General features: G+C 43.3%; 1 protein-coding gene across 1 annotated transcript; it reads left to right on the forward strand.

Moving 5' to 3' along the window:
• The first annotated feature begins 381 nt into the window (after nucleotides 1-381).
• Nucleotides 382-17,152, forward strand: LOC130043376 (cytochrome P450 2B11-like). Its single transcript, XM_056135630.1, has 9 exons — nucleotides 382-552; nucleotides 4,960-5,122; nucleotides 5,240-5,389; nucleotides 7,089-7,249; nucleotides 11,704-11,880; nucleotides 12,216-12,357; nucleotides 14,024-14,211; nucleotides 14,384-14,525; nucleotides 16,962-17,152. The coding sequence occupies exons 1-9, from the start codon at nucleotides 382-384 to the stop codon at nucleotides 17,150-17,152; spliced, it is 1,485 nt and encodes a 494-aa protein (XP_055991605.1).
• The last annotated feature ends 210 nt before the right edge of the window (nucleotides 17,153-17,362 follow it).

Genomic DNA, 17,362 nt, shown 5'->3' on the forward strand with positions numbered 1-17,362 from the left:
CATATCAAAATCATGTGCATATAGATAGAGGTACCAGTGTGCATAGGAAGATATTTGCAATTATGAGCACACACACATATACAGATGATGCTGGCAAAAGTAGACACACTCAGCTGCACCCACAGGGCTTGGCAACATCGTACACTCCTATGGACTTTGGCATCTGCCAACACCCAGGGAGAAAGACCATAATAGAGTGGGCAGATCACTGGGCTTTGAGAGCCGGAAGTTTGGATCCCAGACCAACTTCTAAGTTCATGCTCCTCATTAATGATGAGATAGGGGTGGAGATTAGATGAAATTGTATTACGGGGCACAGAGGCTCAGGATAAAAGGCCCTTTTCCTGTAGCAGTGGGAAGAAAGGCAGGTCAACCAGGACCATGGAGCTCAGTGTCCTCCTCCTCCTGGCTGTCCTCACGGGGCTCTTGCTACTCATGGCTAGGGGCCAGCCAGCAACTCGTGGACGTCTTCCTCCAGGTCCCCGCCCCCTGCCTTTCTTGGGGAATCTCCTGAAGATGGACAGAAAAGGTCTGCTCAAGTCCTTCCTGAAGGTGAGACACAGAAGGATGGGGTACAGGGACGGGTCCCCCTCTCTGTCTTGTCAGGTGACAGTGTATATGACTTCTGTCATTTCACTTCTGGAACAATTGAGAGGGAAAAATTTGTCAGTCTTTTCACTGTAAGGCAGCCCTGTTTTCTCTGTCAATAACAGCTCTTTTTAGGAGAAGTGTGCTTACAATACCCATAAGGAGGGAGAGAGAGAGAGAGAGAGAGACAGAGAGTGAGGCAGAGAGAGAGGGAAGAGAGAGAGAGTGAGAGAGAGAGAGAGTGAGAGAAAAGAAAATCACCTGCCATAGAGGCAGGGGGTGGGCACTGGGGGAGAAGATGCTGGGGACACTGGTGCTGGAAAATGTATATTGGCAGAGAGATGGATGTTGGAATACTGTATGACTGAAATGCAATCATGAACAGCTTTGTAATTGTCTATCTCGCAGTGAATGAATAAAAAATTTTTTTAAAGGAGAGATGTGTTTAGACCATGTAAATTTTCATTCTTTAAATACATATATTTAAATATCTCTGCAATCTGGAAAAAACCCAAGTGCCCAAAAACAGATGACTGGTTAAAGAAACTTTGGTACATTTACACAATGGAATACTATGCAGCTTTTAGAAAAGATGAAGTTGTGAAATTTGCATATAAGTGAATCAACATGCAAAGTATCATATTAAGTGAAATGAGTCAGAAAGAGAGGGACAGACATAGGAAGATTGCACTCATTTTTGGAATATAAAGTAACAGAATGGGAGACTAACACCCAAAGATAGTCGAGATAAGTACCAGGAGGTTTGCTTCATGGCTTGGAAGCTGGACTCACATGATGGGGAGAAAGGAAGCTCAGATAGAGAAGGGACCACTAAGTAAAGGGTGTGTAGAAGGCCCATTCGGGATGGGAGATGGGGTGCCTAAAGTAGAATGTAGACAGAACATGATGGCCATTTGATATTTGCGTTGAAGAACACAATACCCTAAAGGAGAGAGAGAGTAAAAGGGAATGTGCCTGTCACAGAGGTGGAGGAGGGGGAGGACTGCGGGAATTGGGGGGGGCAAATGGGAGGGATACTGGGAACATTGGTGGTGGAGAACGGACACTGGTGGAGGGATGGGCACTCAATCATTGTATGACTGAAAGGTAAGCACAAAAGTTTGTACACATATCCCTGTAACTGTACATGGGAGTCTCCCGGTGGACGGTTCCACAATGAAATTGACCACATCATATTCAATCAACGGTTTTGCCTGACCAATGTCACTGTTATCCCAAAATTCCAAACGGGGTAGGACCATTGTGTCCTTCATGCAAAATTTTACTTCACGGAGTGGGGAGAAAGGTCTGCAAAGTTTAAGAGAACTCCTAGAACGACCAACAACTGGGAGCTCTTTTGGCACTATTGCGGCAACATGGGACGATGCCATCGTTGACAATATTGACGAGGAATACGATTGATTGGTTCAGCACCTCCATGCTTGTGTGAGGAACGCCAAGAGAGAGATAGCCACAAAAAGACCTCTTTTCGAAAACTCTTGAGCTTATTTGACAATGTGGCTTTGCGCGAGCCTCAGGCAACTGCAACAGAATGTCTGAACTTGCAAAGCAGTGCAGAGCGATAAAGGAAGACCTCAGAGAGAAGGTCGAATGGAAAATATGGCAGAAGCTGGGAAAAGCATTCACAATGCTACCCTGTCCTTTGCCAACTACAAGACCAAGATGACTGCCCTTCGACATCCTGATGGATCTATCACATCTTCCAGAAGGGCAATGGAGAAGATCATCCATGACTTCTACTCAGATCTCTTTGATACCCACGTCCACCTGCCCACATACCAAATTCGGCAGGATGGATATGTCGTTCCCAACGTTCTCCCTTCCGAAATTCAACAAACCGTTTTGTCAGTAAAGAAGTGAACAGCACCTGGACCAGACAAGGTCAGACCCGAACACCTGAAGAACCTGCTATCTCATCCATACAATGGCTCAGCTATTCACACGCTACCTGTCTGAATGCAAGGTTCCATACCAATGGAAAACAAGCAGCACTGTACTACTGTACAAGAAGGGAGATATCCATGACATTGGCAACTATCTCCCAATCTGCCTATTGTCTGTCATCTACAAGCTGTTCACTCGAGTCATCCTGAATAGGATTGGCAGAACACTAGATGAAGGACAATCATGAGGAGTAAGCCAGGTTCTACAAAGGATTTAGCACGATCGACCATATCCACACGATAACCAAGCTCATTGAGATTTCTCGGGAGTTCAAGATGCTGCTGTCTAACATTCATTGATTTAAAGAAGGCCTTTAATTCTGTTGAGACTGAAGCGGTCATTGAAGCCCTAGCCAAACAGGGCGTTCAAACTCAATACATCAGGATCCTCTGTGAGCTGTATTACGGATTCACCACCAGGATCTCACCATTCTACAAGGAAGTGATCATTCATGTCAAAAGAGGGGTTTGTCAGGGTGATACCATTTCACCAAAACTCTTCAGTGCCACCCTCGAGAACATCATGTGACAACTGGAATGGGAAGAAATGGGAGTGAAGATAGACTGTCGGCAACTACACCACCTCCAGTGTGGAAAGATCAGACTACAGATGATTCTCACGAAGACAATGTTTATGAGAAACGGTCTCGTTCCTAACATTCCATTTGCTCTCAGTGGAATGAACATCTCCGAATACAAGTTATGTGTACCAGGTCGAGAAGTCAACATGACGAATGACCTGGCACCTGAGTTGCGCAGGAGGAAGAGAGCAGCTTGGAATGCCTTCAAGAGCATCGAAGAAATAGCTAAGAGGACAAAGAACCTCTGACTCCTGGCACATCTCTTTGATTCCATTGTTCTCCCTGTAATAACATATGCTTCAGAGACCTGGACCCTACGAATACAGGATGTGAATGCTATTCGGGTCTCCCAAAGAGGAATTGAAAGAGCTATGCTTGGAGTATCACGCTTCACTCAAATGAGAGAAAGAATTCGGAGTTCCAACCTCTGTCAACAGTCAAGAATCAGGGATGCTGTCTCATTTGCCAAGGCGTCAAAAATCAAAAATCGGATGGGCTGAACACGTAATGAGATTTGGAGACAACCGTTGGACTAGAGATATTACTGACTGGATTCCACAGGACGTCAAAAGATCGTGTGGCCGCTCACCTACGAGATGGTCAGACTTCATCAAGACCCTGAACGATTGGTTTGAGGCTCTTCGTGTTCCTCGAATGGGCAGGCACCACTGGGCTACACTAGCACATGACAGGGATGAATGAAGATGTTACTGGCATCCGCTTGAGCAAATCGATGAGTGACAAGATGTCAAGTGATCAAGTGAACTGTACCTCACATTGATTCATTAAAAATAAAAAATAAATCTCTGCAAAGTTTCCCTTCAGAATCAGGGCTGTGTGGTGCAGTCGTTGGTGGTTAAGGGCCATGGAGATGAAGCTGGTGGAGAGTGGGCAGAGCAGCATCCTAGAGGCATCCCTGCCCTGTTGGAAGCACACGTTTTGGGTTCTCAAGCTTGGTGGCATGAAGTTGTTTACAGTAACCTCTTAGGATTCTTTGTAGTGTCTATTGTGATTACTCCCCTGTCATCTCTGATCCTATTTATATCTTTGGATTTCTTTTTTCTTAGTGAGTTAAATAAGTGTTTGTAGATTTTTTACTCATTAAAAAGAATTAAATCCTGTTTCTAAGACCTCCTGTATTTTGTTTTGTTGTTTTTTATATTATTGATTTCAAATCTAATATTTATCGTCTCCTGCTTTTATTTATTTCGGCATTTGTTTGTTGTTCTCTTTCTAGCTTTTCCAGCTAACAATTTATATTATTGGTATGAGCCCTTCTTTATTACTGGTGTGTACTCAAACCCGGGTCAGCCACATGCAAAGCATGTGCCTTCTGTGCCATACAATCTCTCCAAGTTTGAGGAGGCTGAGATAATAGAAAGATAAAGTCAGATCCAGGAGCAAGGACAGAGTGATTGTAAAAACATTTGCCTTGAGACCAAAGAGATATCATAGTAATAAAGGCTTGCTTTGCATGTGGTCAACTCTGGATTAATCCCTGGCACCACATACAGTCCTTTGAGCACCACCAGAATGGACCCCTGGGCAGAGAGCCAGGAGTAAGCCCTGAGCATAGCTGAATTTGGCCGAAAAATGAACAACAACACCAACAAACTCATTTAACTATCTGTGTTTCTGAGGACATCCAATCTTAGGCTTGAATTGAATAATTATAAATCCTTTAGTTGTTGGGTTTGGGGAAAGAAAAACACACCCTTTGGAGAGGCCTGTCTCAACCCCTCTATCAGCTTTTTAATAGTGTAGAGGCTGGAGTGAGCAAAGAGGTGCACACTTACAGTAAACGTGGGTGTGTGTATGCTTGACAGATACGAGACCAGTACGGGGATGTGTTCACTTTGTACCTGGGACCAAGGCCAGTGGTCATGCTCTGTGGGACAAAGGCCATCCGGGAGGCTCTGGTGGACCAAGCTGATGCCTTCTCTGGCCGGGGGAAAATCGCCGTGGTTGACCCAGTTTTCCAGGGTTATGGTAAGAGAGCTTCCAAGGTATCATGAGGGTTGGGTTGGGAGATGTGAATCTAGGAAGGCAAGCCAAGGGGTCCAATGGGATTTGGAGTATTCATAAAACATGTTCTGCAACCCCCAGGTGTGGTCTTTGCCAATGGAGAACGTTGGAAGGTCCTTCGGCGATTCTCTCTGGCCACCATGAGGGACTTTGGGATGGGAAAGAGGAGCGTGGAGGAACGAATCCAGGAGGAGGCTCAGTGTCTGGTGGAGGAGCTGAGAAACACCAAGGGTGAGTCCCAGGGGAAATGGTGGGGTAAGACACACACACACACACACACATACACACAGAGAAAGAGAGAGAGAGAGAGAGAGAGAGAGAGAGAGAGAGAGAGAGAGAGAGAGAGAACCTGGAAATAGAAATTCTCAGATAACCAGAGAAAGGGTTGTAAAGAGAGAAAAATGCAGTGTGCAGTGACCAGAAGACTACCAAACAGATCTGGGGAGGAAGAGAGGGTCAAACAAAGTCCCTTGAATTAGAAGATGTGTTGTGGTGTGCTAGAAAGATCTCAAGGATAATCTTGAGTCTAAGCTCTCTCCTTACTTTTTTCAAGGAAGAAAAACTTATTATTGATCATGTTTATGGAAGGAAGTAGTAGAATTTCCAGGAAAGAAACTAAATAGAAAAAGGGGAATATCTGAGACATGTGCTGTGAGTTTTCTTTCCCAGGGTGAAGGTCAGTGAGTAGCCAGGGAAGTGGGAGAATTCATTTGGTCACACTTCCAGTTGCTTTTGTTTTCTCCATAAATCAGTGTTGTGGAAACAGAAGTGACAGGTTCTCTCAGGAAACTGGAGATAATCAGTGCACAGTGTGAAAGAGAGAGTCTGAGGTCCAGACACAGGGAACAGAGGAACAGGGACAGAGGAAGAGAGAAGGATAAAAAGACAGAGATGAAGGACCAAGACAAAAGGACTTGTGAGATCAACAACGAGAGTGGACAGTGAGGTAGAGACAGAGAGAAAGGGCAGAGAAGATAAAGACATTGGTAGACAAGTGCAGCCTTAAAAGGCACTAAAGTCTTTTATACAAAGGGAGGAACAGGGGGGACCAGGATTAAGGCTGCACCCACCTGTGAATCCTGAACTCATCCTCCATCCTTCCATCTGAGCCTGTGACATGAAGACAGACATCAACCAACAAGGTTGGAATGGCTCTTTTAAGACATGTGAGTCCAGAGGATGAGACAGAGGAATGATAATGGACATTTGGGGAATGGGGAATGAGAAACAACATTTTCTTTTTTTATTTTGTATTTAAAAAATACACTTTATATTAAAGAAAAAGGCCTTTGATTTGTAATTTCCACATTGGGAGAAAAGGGAAAAAAGGATTTTTGAAAATAAGAATCACAAAGAAAAATAGAGGGAATGAACTTATATCCTAAGTTCCCTAAACTCCACAAAACCAACATCCACAGAGACCTTGCTGCCCCCAGAAAAGGTGACAACATTTTCTTTTAAAGCTGCACTCAATTTTGTCATATTGAACATTGGTTCTGTGCGCTGTCTACCCCTCCCCTTTGTCTTCCTTCGTCCTGCTCTGGAGATAGAGGAGGGGTCTCCAGCTTCTGTTGCTGGCTGTGTGGGGTCTGCACCTGGGCCTGAGAGATGACTGTTCGTTCAGTCTCCTCCATGGCAGGAGGATGCAGAGGTTTCTGTGTCTGTCCGTGAAATGGGTGTACCAACAGACCAGTACCTTCCTCATACCTGTGGTGAAAATGAGAAGGGTCACTCTGTGACTGTTATTGTACAAAATATATGACTGACAAATAATATGGGTTCTGCATGACCTCTGTGATTATGATTTTTTTCCTGGGCCATAAAGAGGACAGTGACAAAGCAGTGAGGGCTTTGACATTGTTCAATATGCAGACCTGGGATTTCCAGGCCTTTAAGTGAGTTTCCAATGACCTGCATCCTCTGCCCTTAGGAACTCTCCAGGATCCTACCATATTCTTCCACTCTATCACTGCCAACATCATCTGCTCCATTGTCTTTGGGAAACGCTTCTCCTACCAAGACCCAGAGTTCCTTCGACTGCTGGACTTGTTCTTCCAAACATTTGCCCTCATGAGCTCCTTCTCTGCTCAGGTGAGGAAATATGGAGAATGGTGGGGGTGAGGTGGACACTTAGGGTGAGGATGGTGATGAAATGTGTTAGGGTGCAGGAAATCAGATCAGGGATGAAAGAGGACAGTGACAACAGTATGGGAGAGATCCCAGGAGGCAGAAAGTAGAGTTGAGATGGACAGAAAGAAAGAAGAGGTCAAATATTCAGGGAACCAAAGACATCCATAGATAGACAAAGCAGTTATGCTCAGAGAAGACAGAAGGATAAGGAGAAAAAGATAAGGCAGAGACAAAGGGTCCTCAAGAGACTGCTGAGGAGAGAGAACCATGATTTCATAATCTTCTGTTCCTGATCTCCCAAATAACTGCCCATGTTTCTCATCTGGGAGAAATTCTAAGGTCTATGAGGAGAGGAAACTATTTCTTGAAAACCCCATTTCTCTTTCCTTTTTCCCATTTTATTTAAACACTGTGCTTTCCAAAGTTGTTCATGATGATTTGTCATAGGCATTCAATATTCCAATACTAGTCCCACCACCAATGTCACCTTCCCTCCACATTGCTTCTATTTTTCCAGCCACCCCTCAAGCCTGCCTCCATAGCATACCCACAATGATTTATTTTATATTGCGTGTTACCACTAAATGAATGGTTAAAAATATTTTCTTAGAAGAAAATTTATGAAAATTGTTGCATCTCACCAGACCCCTTGCCTGCTGAGGGGGCAAGTTAGGGTGGTGGGTAGGAAACTGGGGACAATGGGGAGGAAAATTTACACTGGTGGTGAGATTGATCAGCACCAATCCCACTATCAGTGTGACCTTCCCTCCACCATTGTCCCCAGTTTCTCATGCACCCCCCTAACCTGCCCCCTTGGTAGGCATGGGGACATTAAGTCCTTGTCTGAGGGCTTACTAAGTTGTTGCTGCTAGTTAAGTCGATTAGTTGGCTTCAATATTACATTCTCATCCAATCTAGGATGCTGTTAGTATTGTAGAGTTTGGAGTTTGGACATAGGTGTGGCTGCCTGGGCTTCTGGAAGTAGGAAGAGGTGGGTCCTCATTTCTTTTTAATCCCTATTTTGGTTCCACCTTTCTTTTCCTTTCTTTCCCTTATTGCCATGATGAGACCATAAGTCAAACATAAGCTTGTTTGTTGTACTCACTAGAGGTTGCACATTTCCATTGTCCTCATGCACTGTATTGGGACACTGAGGGTCCCATCTAGCAGAGCCTCATTTATGGACCATTCCTTTTTTTTTTTCCACACCCTGCATGCTCAGGGATCACACCTGGTGGGGCTTATTGGAACACAAGGGATGCCAGGGATTGAACCCTGGTTGGCCATCAGCAAGGCAAGCATTCTGCCTGCTGTACTATCTCTTCAGCCCCTCATCGATTGCTCTTGTCTCATATTGGAAGCACCAGGGTTGAACTCTTGGCCTCGTGGTTGTAATTCAAGTACTTTTGCCACTGAACCACTTCTGGGCCTATCTTCCTTCTTTCTTTTCTAAATTTTGTTTGAACAATGTGGTTTATAAAGTTGTTTATAATACAGTTATTTCAAGAATTCAATGTTCCAGCACCAATCCCACCACCAGTGTGACTTCCCCTCCACCATTTTTCCCAGTTTCCCACCCATCCCCAAATATGCCCTTTTGGCAGACATAAAATAACTTATTTTGTATTGCTCTTTATAACCAAGTGGTAAGTGGAATTATAAAAAACACTTCAGTAAAAGAAAATTTGTGAAAATTGATATATCTCACAATGATGTTATTAAAGTCATTGAGGACTTAGTAAGCTGTTTGTTGCTAGTTTGAGACTTTTGTGTTATTTTTTTCACTTGTTGAGTTTAGTGAGCTTCTTTGCTACTTCGCCATTTAATTTGTTGCGCTCCTACTGGACTGTCAGTTTTGTGGAATTTGGAATTGTTGTGTATCTGCATATGTGGTCACATCCCCTCCCAAGAAGGCCCCAGAGTTCTCCGTTTGAATACCAGTGAACCTGTGAGTTTCACTGGGTTGTCTTGGCATCTCTTCTGTAAACCTGTGAAGCTAGTCCATTTACATGGTGGAAGCTGTGGTACACGAGTCTTCACTTGCATACTCTTATTTACTGCCTAAGTTTTCTCAGACTTTATGGGTGCTCAATCCTTTCTGTCGCACAGGAGAAAGTTAACATATCATTGTCTCATTTTCCCTCTGCCTTTCCTCAAAGTGCCTCATCACAGACCCTGTGTTCTCTGTCAGGCAATCCTCAGGAATCTGCCAATATTATTTCCTATGGGATATTTGGAGACTGTAGTTCTGCAATATTCACAAGTCCCACCAGTTACTGTTCCCCTCATTTCTGATTCAGAAAGGACTTAGTATTCTCTGCTGGGTCAGTCTTAAATTAATCTGTAAGTATAATCTGTTTGGCGTCTCTTCTGAGATTAGTCACAAAGCAATGAAGCTGGGCTGTATGTATAGCAGTGGCTGTGGGGTGTGGGTGCAGCTTCTGGGGCTTCAGCAGGGTGAGGACTCAGCCCATACCCCTCCAGAGGTGGACCCAGAGTTTTCAGCGCACAGATCCATGTACCTGTGAAATTTATTGACTTGGCATCTCTTCTGAGATTAGCAGTGAAGCTGTGAAACCTGGCTCTTTACATGACAAAGGCGCCATATGACTTTTTTCTGGGAATATCTGCATATGAAAAAAATTGATCCCAGGTGTTTTCACAAGAAAAGCTTGCACTGTTGATGGTCTTCTCATAATATTATCCCTTGCACTATTGAAAGTTTTTAAAAATTCATAGATTTTTCTGTAGTTTCCATCTTCCTTCTTTATGTTAAAAACTTTCCTTAAGATTTTAGATAAATATTTCCCTATTTTTTACACTTTAATTAAATTACCATGATTTTAAGCCTTTCATAGTTTGAGTTTTAGATGCACAATATTGCAGCACTGATCCGACCACCAGTATCAGCTTCCCTCCCCTAATGTTCCCAGGATCCCTCCCATATTCCCCCACACCCTCCAGCCTGCGCTCTTGACAGACATCTTTTTAAGTTTGATTGTTAAAGTATGGGTTTCTTGATTTCAGTGTAGTTGACTCTGTGGGTTGGATATTTATTTGACTCTATCATTCCTTAACATCATCACCTTTGTACTTACTTCTCCTACCCTGCCTCCCATTGTTTCTCATCTCACCCTCCCTTCCACTCATTCTTTACTTCTCCACCCTATACTCGGGTCCAAAATCAGAGCAAATATTTCCCTCTTTTAAATTATGTTTAAGATAATTACTTCTTTTTAAATAATTTTAATACAGAGCTGAGCTTTGATCCACCAGAGGTTGTAAAATATCCACCTCTCCAGTCTGAGTGAAAGTCATAGTCACCTCTTTTATATGCAGGGTTCATACCTGGAGTCAATCAGTGACATTCAGGATAGGTAGATTTGTGAATGCAAATCAAAGAAGGGAATTTTTTTTTTTTGTAAACGGGCCTGCACAACTAAAATGTGTTGTGTCATGGTTACTAAGTTAAAGGACTTGGACTGAGTACAGCAGATAAGAAACTTGCTTTGCATTTGTCGGCCAAAGTTCAATTGCTGGCATGCATCAAATCCTCTGGTTACTACCAGATATGATCACTGAACAAGAGCCAAGAGTCAGCTCTGAACACCCTGGTGTGGCCCCACAACTAAAATCACCCCAAAACCAAACAAACCAAACCAGCAGGCTATGTGGTTTCCTTCACCCAGAATTTAAGTCAGGTAGTGACATGGGACTGTCCCCAGAGTTTTCATGACCTCTGACTCAAGAGTCAGATGAGAAATCAGGAGAGACCATGGTAGTTTGTATGGCCAGTCCAAGAAGAGATTTCAATGTTCTCGACCACAGAGAACACGGAGAGAGAAAAATCATCTTGGGAAGTCCAGCTAATACAATAGTTATATCTGAAGAAGAAGCTACCTTGCATCTTACCATTACCTGAATTTTAGGTAATTATTTGCAACAAGTTAGGTACTACATTTGTCATCAGACAGAACAACAGAAGGCCAATCCTAAAGAAGTCAGTCAGACTGAGTGACCTGTTGCCTCATCTGGGTGAGCATCACGTTATCATTCCCGAGACAGCAAAAGAGATGCAGAGAGTCAGGGAGAGTCAGGGAGAGGTTTGAGCAAAGCAGACAAAGTGACCCAGGAAGGAAATCAATACACGCAGAGAAGAGTATAAGGTGAGACACAGAGACAAGAAAGGTGGAGTGCAGAAAGATGGAGAGGTTGGGTATAGATCAACAAAAGACATGAGGATGAGGTTGGAGATTCAGGAAGAGAAAAAATTCAGGAATAAGACAGAATCAGTGTAATAGGGACCCAGGTACAGAGAAATAAAGAGACAGAATGACAAAGATCCTGGAGAGGTTTTGGACCAGTGCTCTTGGCCTTCCCCAAGAGGCTCTAGAATCTCTCTCTGTCTTTTACAGGTGTTTGAACTCTTCTCTGGCTTCTTGAAGTACTTCCCTGGAGCACACAGGCAGATCTGTAGTAACCTGCAGGAGATCAATGCCTTCATTGGTCACAGTGTGGAGAAGCACCGTGAAACTCTGGACTGCACTGCTCCCCGTGACTTCATTGATACCTACCTGATCCGCATGGACAAAGTGAGACTTGAAAGAAGGGATGTGGGGGAAGAGAGGAAAAGGTGGGGAGGTGAGGAGGCTAGGGAAACAGGTACTAAGGAGAAGAGCATAGAGGGAATAGGGAGGGGGATTAGTAAAAAGGGGTTGTATGGTAGGGCATCAAGGAGTAGAAAAATGAGAGAGAGAGAGAGAGATATTGAAGGACAAGTGACAAACTTGCTATCATGGTACAGATCCACATTTACAGAAGGAAGTTCTGAAATGGTGTGAGTCAACAGCAAATAGTGAACCTAGGGATATTCATGTGTGCAGCAAGGCTTCAGGATCCCATGAATTGAATTTTTTTTTTAATGAAGGACAAGTCTGACCCCAGCACTGAATTCAACGAGAGGAATCTCATTATCTCTGCACTCTCGCTCTTCTTTGCTGGCACAGAGACCACCAGCACCACACTCCGCTATGGATTCCTGCTCATGCTCAAATATCCCCACATCACAGGTGGGCAGAATGGGGGCCACTAATCTGGTGGGTCTTTTGTTCTTTTTTGAACTGCATAAATAAGCCAAGTGTTCTGTCTGAAGAAGAGGCAGGATGTGACTCTCAGCACAGAAACACTGACGGTTTTGCACAAGCTCCTAATCACATCAGGAATCTGGTTGATGGATAAAAAAAGATTCTATTGATAATGTTCTGCTTTTTTCTTTCACCACTTAACTCATCCCTTATTTTATTCATCTTTATATATCTTTTCACCCACCATTCATTTTCCTATATTTTCTGTTATTTAATGATTTACTAGTACACCCTCTGATTCCACCATCCATGATTTATCCAAAGACATTTAATTCATTGATTTGGATTATAGGACTTACAAATGAATGTTTTGTTAAATGAGTAGCCTGTCACTAATTCATTGGCTACTACATTTGTTCATGTGTTCATCTTGGTTCATTCCTTATGACTGTACTTTTATTCATCTCATCCATCAGATTCATCAATTCTGCATTTAACATCTCATTCATTAATTTTTTACTTTTATGATAGTATTTTTGATGTTAAATATTTTATTAATTTATTTTTTTAAGACATTGTGATTTGCTTCATTCATTTATTAATCCTTGATATGTATATCTGAATATGTATATAAAGGTACGGTGCCACCAGCAGGTCGACCTGTACCTATGGGGTGAATGCATCAGCAGCTTGATGGTACCTTCAGACTTCCTGATACCCCAAAATTGCTGCTGTGCCTTTGGCCAGACCCCAACAACTTGGGGCTAACTTTACCAAGAAATTAAACAGTCAAAAGTTAGGTATGTGAGAGAGACACACCCACAAACCACATCCAGCTCAGCTATATAAGCTCAAAGCTTCTGCTTCTCTCGGAGAGCCTGGTAAGCTACCGAGGATATCCTGCCCATACGACAGAGCCTGGAAAGCTACCCATGATGTATTCAATATGCCAAAAACAGTAACAACAACGTGCTTTTCATATTCCTGGAGACATTTGTGCTGAGGGGTCAGTGCTGGTCTTGATTTTGGGAACATGTGGTGCCAGAACTTGAATATTCTACTCCCACATGCAAAACAAGTGCTCAGCTCATTAAATTATATCTCTGGCCTTATTAATTAATTAATATATTGTTGAAAAATCCATTTTGCATTGATTATTTTTTAATTCTTTGATCTTCCCATTAATCAATTGGCATGTTTCCTTATTAATCCAGTTGTTTACTTGGTTTATATATGATCTATCACTACTATATTCCTTGTGACACAGCTCAATAATTTATAATATACATACAATAAATATCAATTAACTTTGTACTCATAGGGGAATTCTACTTGATTTGTGGTCTCAAGTTATCAATTTAAAAGTCTACGCAAATTGTGAAGACTTCTCTATGTACATGTTCTTACATTTGCACATGGAAAAAATACATACCATTCATTAGGTTTCAAAGAATGAGAATTTTTGCTGCTTTTTCTTTCTTTACTGTGCCCATTAGAGCTGTTTTCCAGAACCTCAGCAGCATTGTGATATAATCTTTCCGACAGGGTTTTCCTGGTTCATTTCCCCTGAGCTAGGAAAATTAGCCAGAGAACAGTTTCCTTGCTAAATGTTTCTTTGCATGCAGTTCACCATTCCCTCTCTTGTGTGCAGAGAGAGTCCAGAAGGAGATCGACCAGGTGATTGGCTCACACCGTGCTCCAGCCCTCAATGATCGTGTGAACATGCCATATACTGATGCTGTCATCCATGAGATTCAGAGATTTTCGGACCTCCTCCCTATTGGGGTGCCTCACATTGTCACCAAGGACACACACTTTCGCGGGTACATCATCCCAAAGGTGAGACAACCCTGGGTCCTGAATGTCTCCTGTGTGGGCATCCTGGGCTCTCCTAGTCTCTCAATGGAATCCCCTGTGGGGGTTTTACACCTAGGGTGCTCTTGTCCTGAGTTTCAGCCTCATGGGGTGGAGAGGGAAATGCATTATCTTTTGATCTATGACCTTCCCTCAGGGCACTGAAGTATTTCCCATCCTGAATTCTGCTCTCAATGATCCAAATTACTTTGAGAAACCGGAAACCTTCAACCCCGACCATTTTCTGGACGCCAAGGGGGCGTTGAAGAAGAACGACGCTTTCATGCCCTTTTCTATAGGTAAGATGAATCTGAGCTCCAGACCCTAGAGACCAGGGTGCTAGTCATGTTGATTAATCAAGTGGAGACCTTTGTTTATTGAGAGGTTAGACTCTTCTACTGTCATTACTGTCCTGACTGTTCGTCTTCACATCAATCTCGGAGGACAAATAAACCTGAGATATATTTTATCTTGCCTATAACTCAGCAAGACATATTTGTTGATGCTTCTCCAAGTCCAGTTTTACTCTCTTGGGGGCTTAAGATAATGTATCCAACAGTCACTCTGAGTTATATGTCCTTTCCTAGGAGATTTGTGACCCATCTGTAATAGAAATTTGTTTTATGGGTTTCAAAATATGATCTCTTTAGGGAATAAATGTTTGTGTTATCCTTAGTCCTACTTGGCACAGACTGGCAGCACAAAGATGAATTTACTATTTTTTAAAGGAATTCTACAGCAATAAGGGATCTACGGGGGAATTTGAAGGGTCAGTGAGGTAGAGCCAAAGAATGGCCTCCTGAGCTAAAGACCTCATGGATGGATTTGGTCAGTCACTGAGAAAGTGTAATTTGCAGAAAGAACAGCACGGTTAAAGGCTGAAAGTGGGGCATCATGGTGAATCAGTGAAATAACTGGGGTACTGGAGCATCTTCAGGATCTTGACATGCTCTGATTTATTTCTGTCACCATTCTCCACTTTTGGCCACACAGAAAAAAAAATCCCACTGTTCAAGTATCACATTTTTGAAAGAAAGACCACAATATAAGTCCCTAGATTTCATTTTCATCACTGACTTCAGTGACTCAGTGCTCTGAAATTTAGCCAGTGTTGAGTTTCCACCCTAATTTTATCTTGAGTGAAAATGAGAAACATTCTGTTTTTGTTCCACCATTATCAGAGAGACAGAGAGGTAGGGAATTAAAGATAATGAGAGACAGTGCAAATGAGAAGAACACAGAACAGATGGAGAGAGACAGAGAGATAGAACAGAAGCGATAGAGTGAACTTAACACTACAGGCGGGTCATGTATGGTAACATACACATGGATTATATATTTGGGATAGGGAGATAGGTAGAGATAGAGACAGTGACAGAGTTGTAGACAGAATCAGATCTAAAACAACCATGGAAGGAACTAGCTTGAAGAAAGTAGAGAATAAAATTGTAAAGAACAAAGAGACAACACATGCAGTAGGTATAGGCAGAAAAGGTCATAGGGCATATTGCCATAGGAAAGATAAGTCGTGGCATGCATATTAGAACAGAGGTAATACCAGAGAGTGGCCAAGGAGAAAGCCCCAGAAGTGTGGATGATGTTCAGGAGATAACAGATTGATCTGGAATGAGTTGAGCTGCAGGACCTTTTACAAAAATACCAGCCTGGAAAGCTACCTGAGATCATGCCATCTGACATCTAGATGCACCAGCAAAATACCTTCAAACAGACACAATATTTAATTCCCCTGAAAAGTCTCAAAATATCCTGAAATCCCATCTTTTAAAGGTCTTTCCCAGGCTAGTAGCTTGTGGATTAGGAGCCAGGAAGTAAAGCAGGAACATCTCCCTTTGTCCTTACTGTCCACATTGGCAGTTTTCAACTCACTGGGGAAGGTTCTTTCCACCTTGGAGAATCTGATGAAACTCTGGACTCCCAGCACCATTTTCTGCCCTTCCGGCTCAACTTTGAAGCATGTGACTCTGAGTCTGAGATCAGGAGTTAACCCAGACACAAGCAAGAGCAGAGTTAGAGACACTCAACCTTCCCATAGAGAAACGAACACACAAAAACTACACCAACAGGATCCTTTATTCAGGCTAGTGTTATTCTAGAACTATTTCCAGTATTAACTTGTTTGCTCGAGCGGGCCCAGTAACATCTCCATTGGAGATTTTGTTGTTACTGTGTCTGGCATATCGAATACGTCACGGGGAGCTTGCCAGGCTCTGCCGTGCGGGCGAGATACTCTCGGTAGCTTGCCGGGCTCTCCAAGAGGGGCGGAGGAATTGAACTCGGGTCGGCCATGTTGGCTGCGTGCAAGGCAAACGCCCTACCACTGTGCTATCACACCTAGGTAGGTGCAGTGTGTCATATTAGAGCAGAAGGACATAATGTGCTGCCAGAAATGTGAAAACACCCCAGGTGTGGAGGAAATACTGACACCCATCCATGTCCAACCAGAAATGGGTCCACAAACTCTGTTGGGGCGTTGAGAATTCTAACAAAAGATACAGTTGCTCTCTGAACAGTGTATGTGGCAAAGCCACCAGAGATTGCACCTGATTTTAGAGATTAGGGTATTTTTACTAGTGCATCTAAAATTGCAGGTGAGAAGAGATCAAGCCTAGGTGAATTTGTTGCACAAGTGTCTGTGCTTTCAGATGAGACAGGGTATTGTGCATGTGTGTCCATCTCCCAGCCCTTCCTACATTAGTGACCTTCTGTGCCCACAGGGAAGCGCATTTGTCTTGGAGAAGGCATTGCCCGCACGGAAGTATTCCTCTTTTTCACCACCATTCTGCAGAACTTCACCTTGGCTACAAGCATGGCCCCTGAGGACATCGATCTCACTCCCATGGAGTGTGGTGTGGGCAGACTGCCCCCAAAATACAAGATCCGTTTCCTGCCTCGCCATGGAGACTAAGAAAGGGACTCAGAGCATGCTGGTGTCATTAATAATTCCTGCTTCTGCAGAAAGTGCCCCCACCTCTCTCCACATCTTCCTTCCTCAGACAGATCTGCTCCCAACCTATGTATTTCTTTGTCCTGGTGGCCACCTCCACTGGGAAATTCTTCCTGCAGCCTCGCCTCTATCACAATGCAGTCTCACGGGCCACATTGGGGTCACACATTT

Source organism: Sorex fumeus, unplaced genomic scaffold (genome assembly GCF_029834395.1).
Source record: "Sorex fumeus unplaced genomic scaffold, SorFum_2.1 ptg000122l, whole genome shotgun sequence".
Taxonomy (NCBI): domain Eukaryota; kingdom Metazoa; phylum Chordata; class Mammalia; order Eulipotyphla; family Soricidae; genus Sorex; species Sorex fumeus.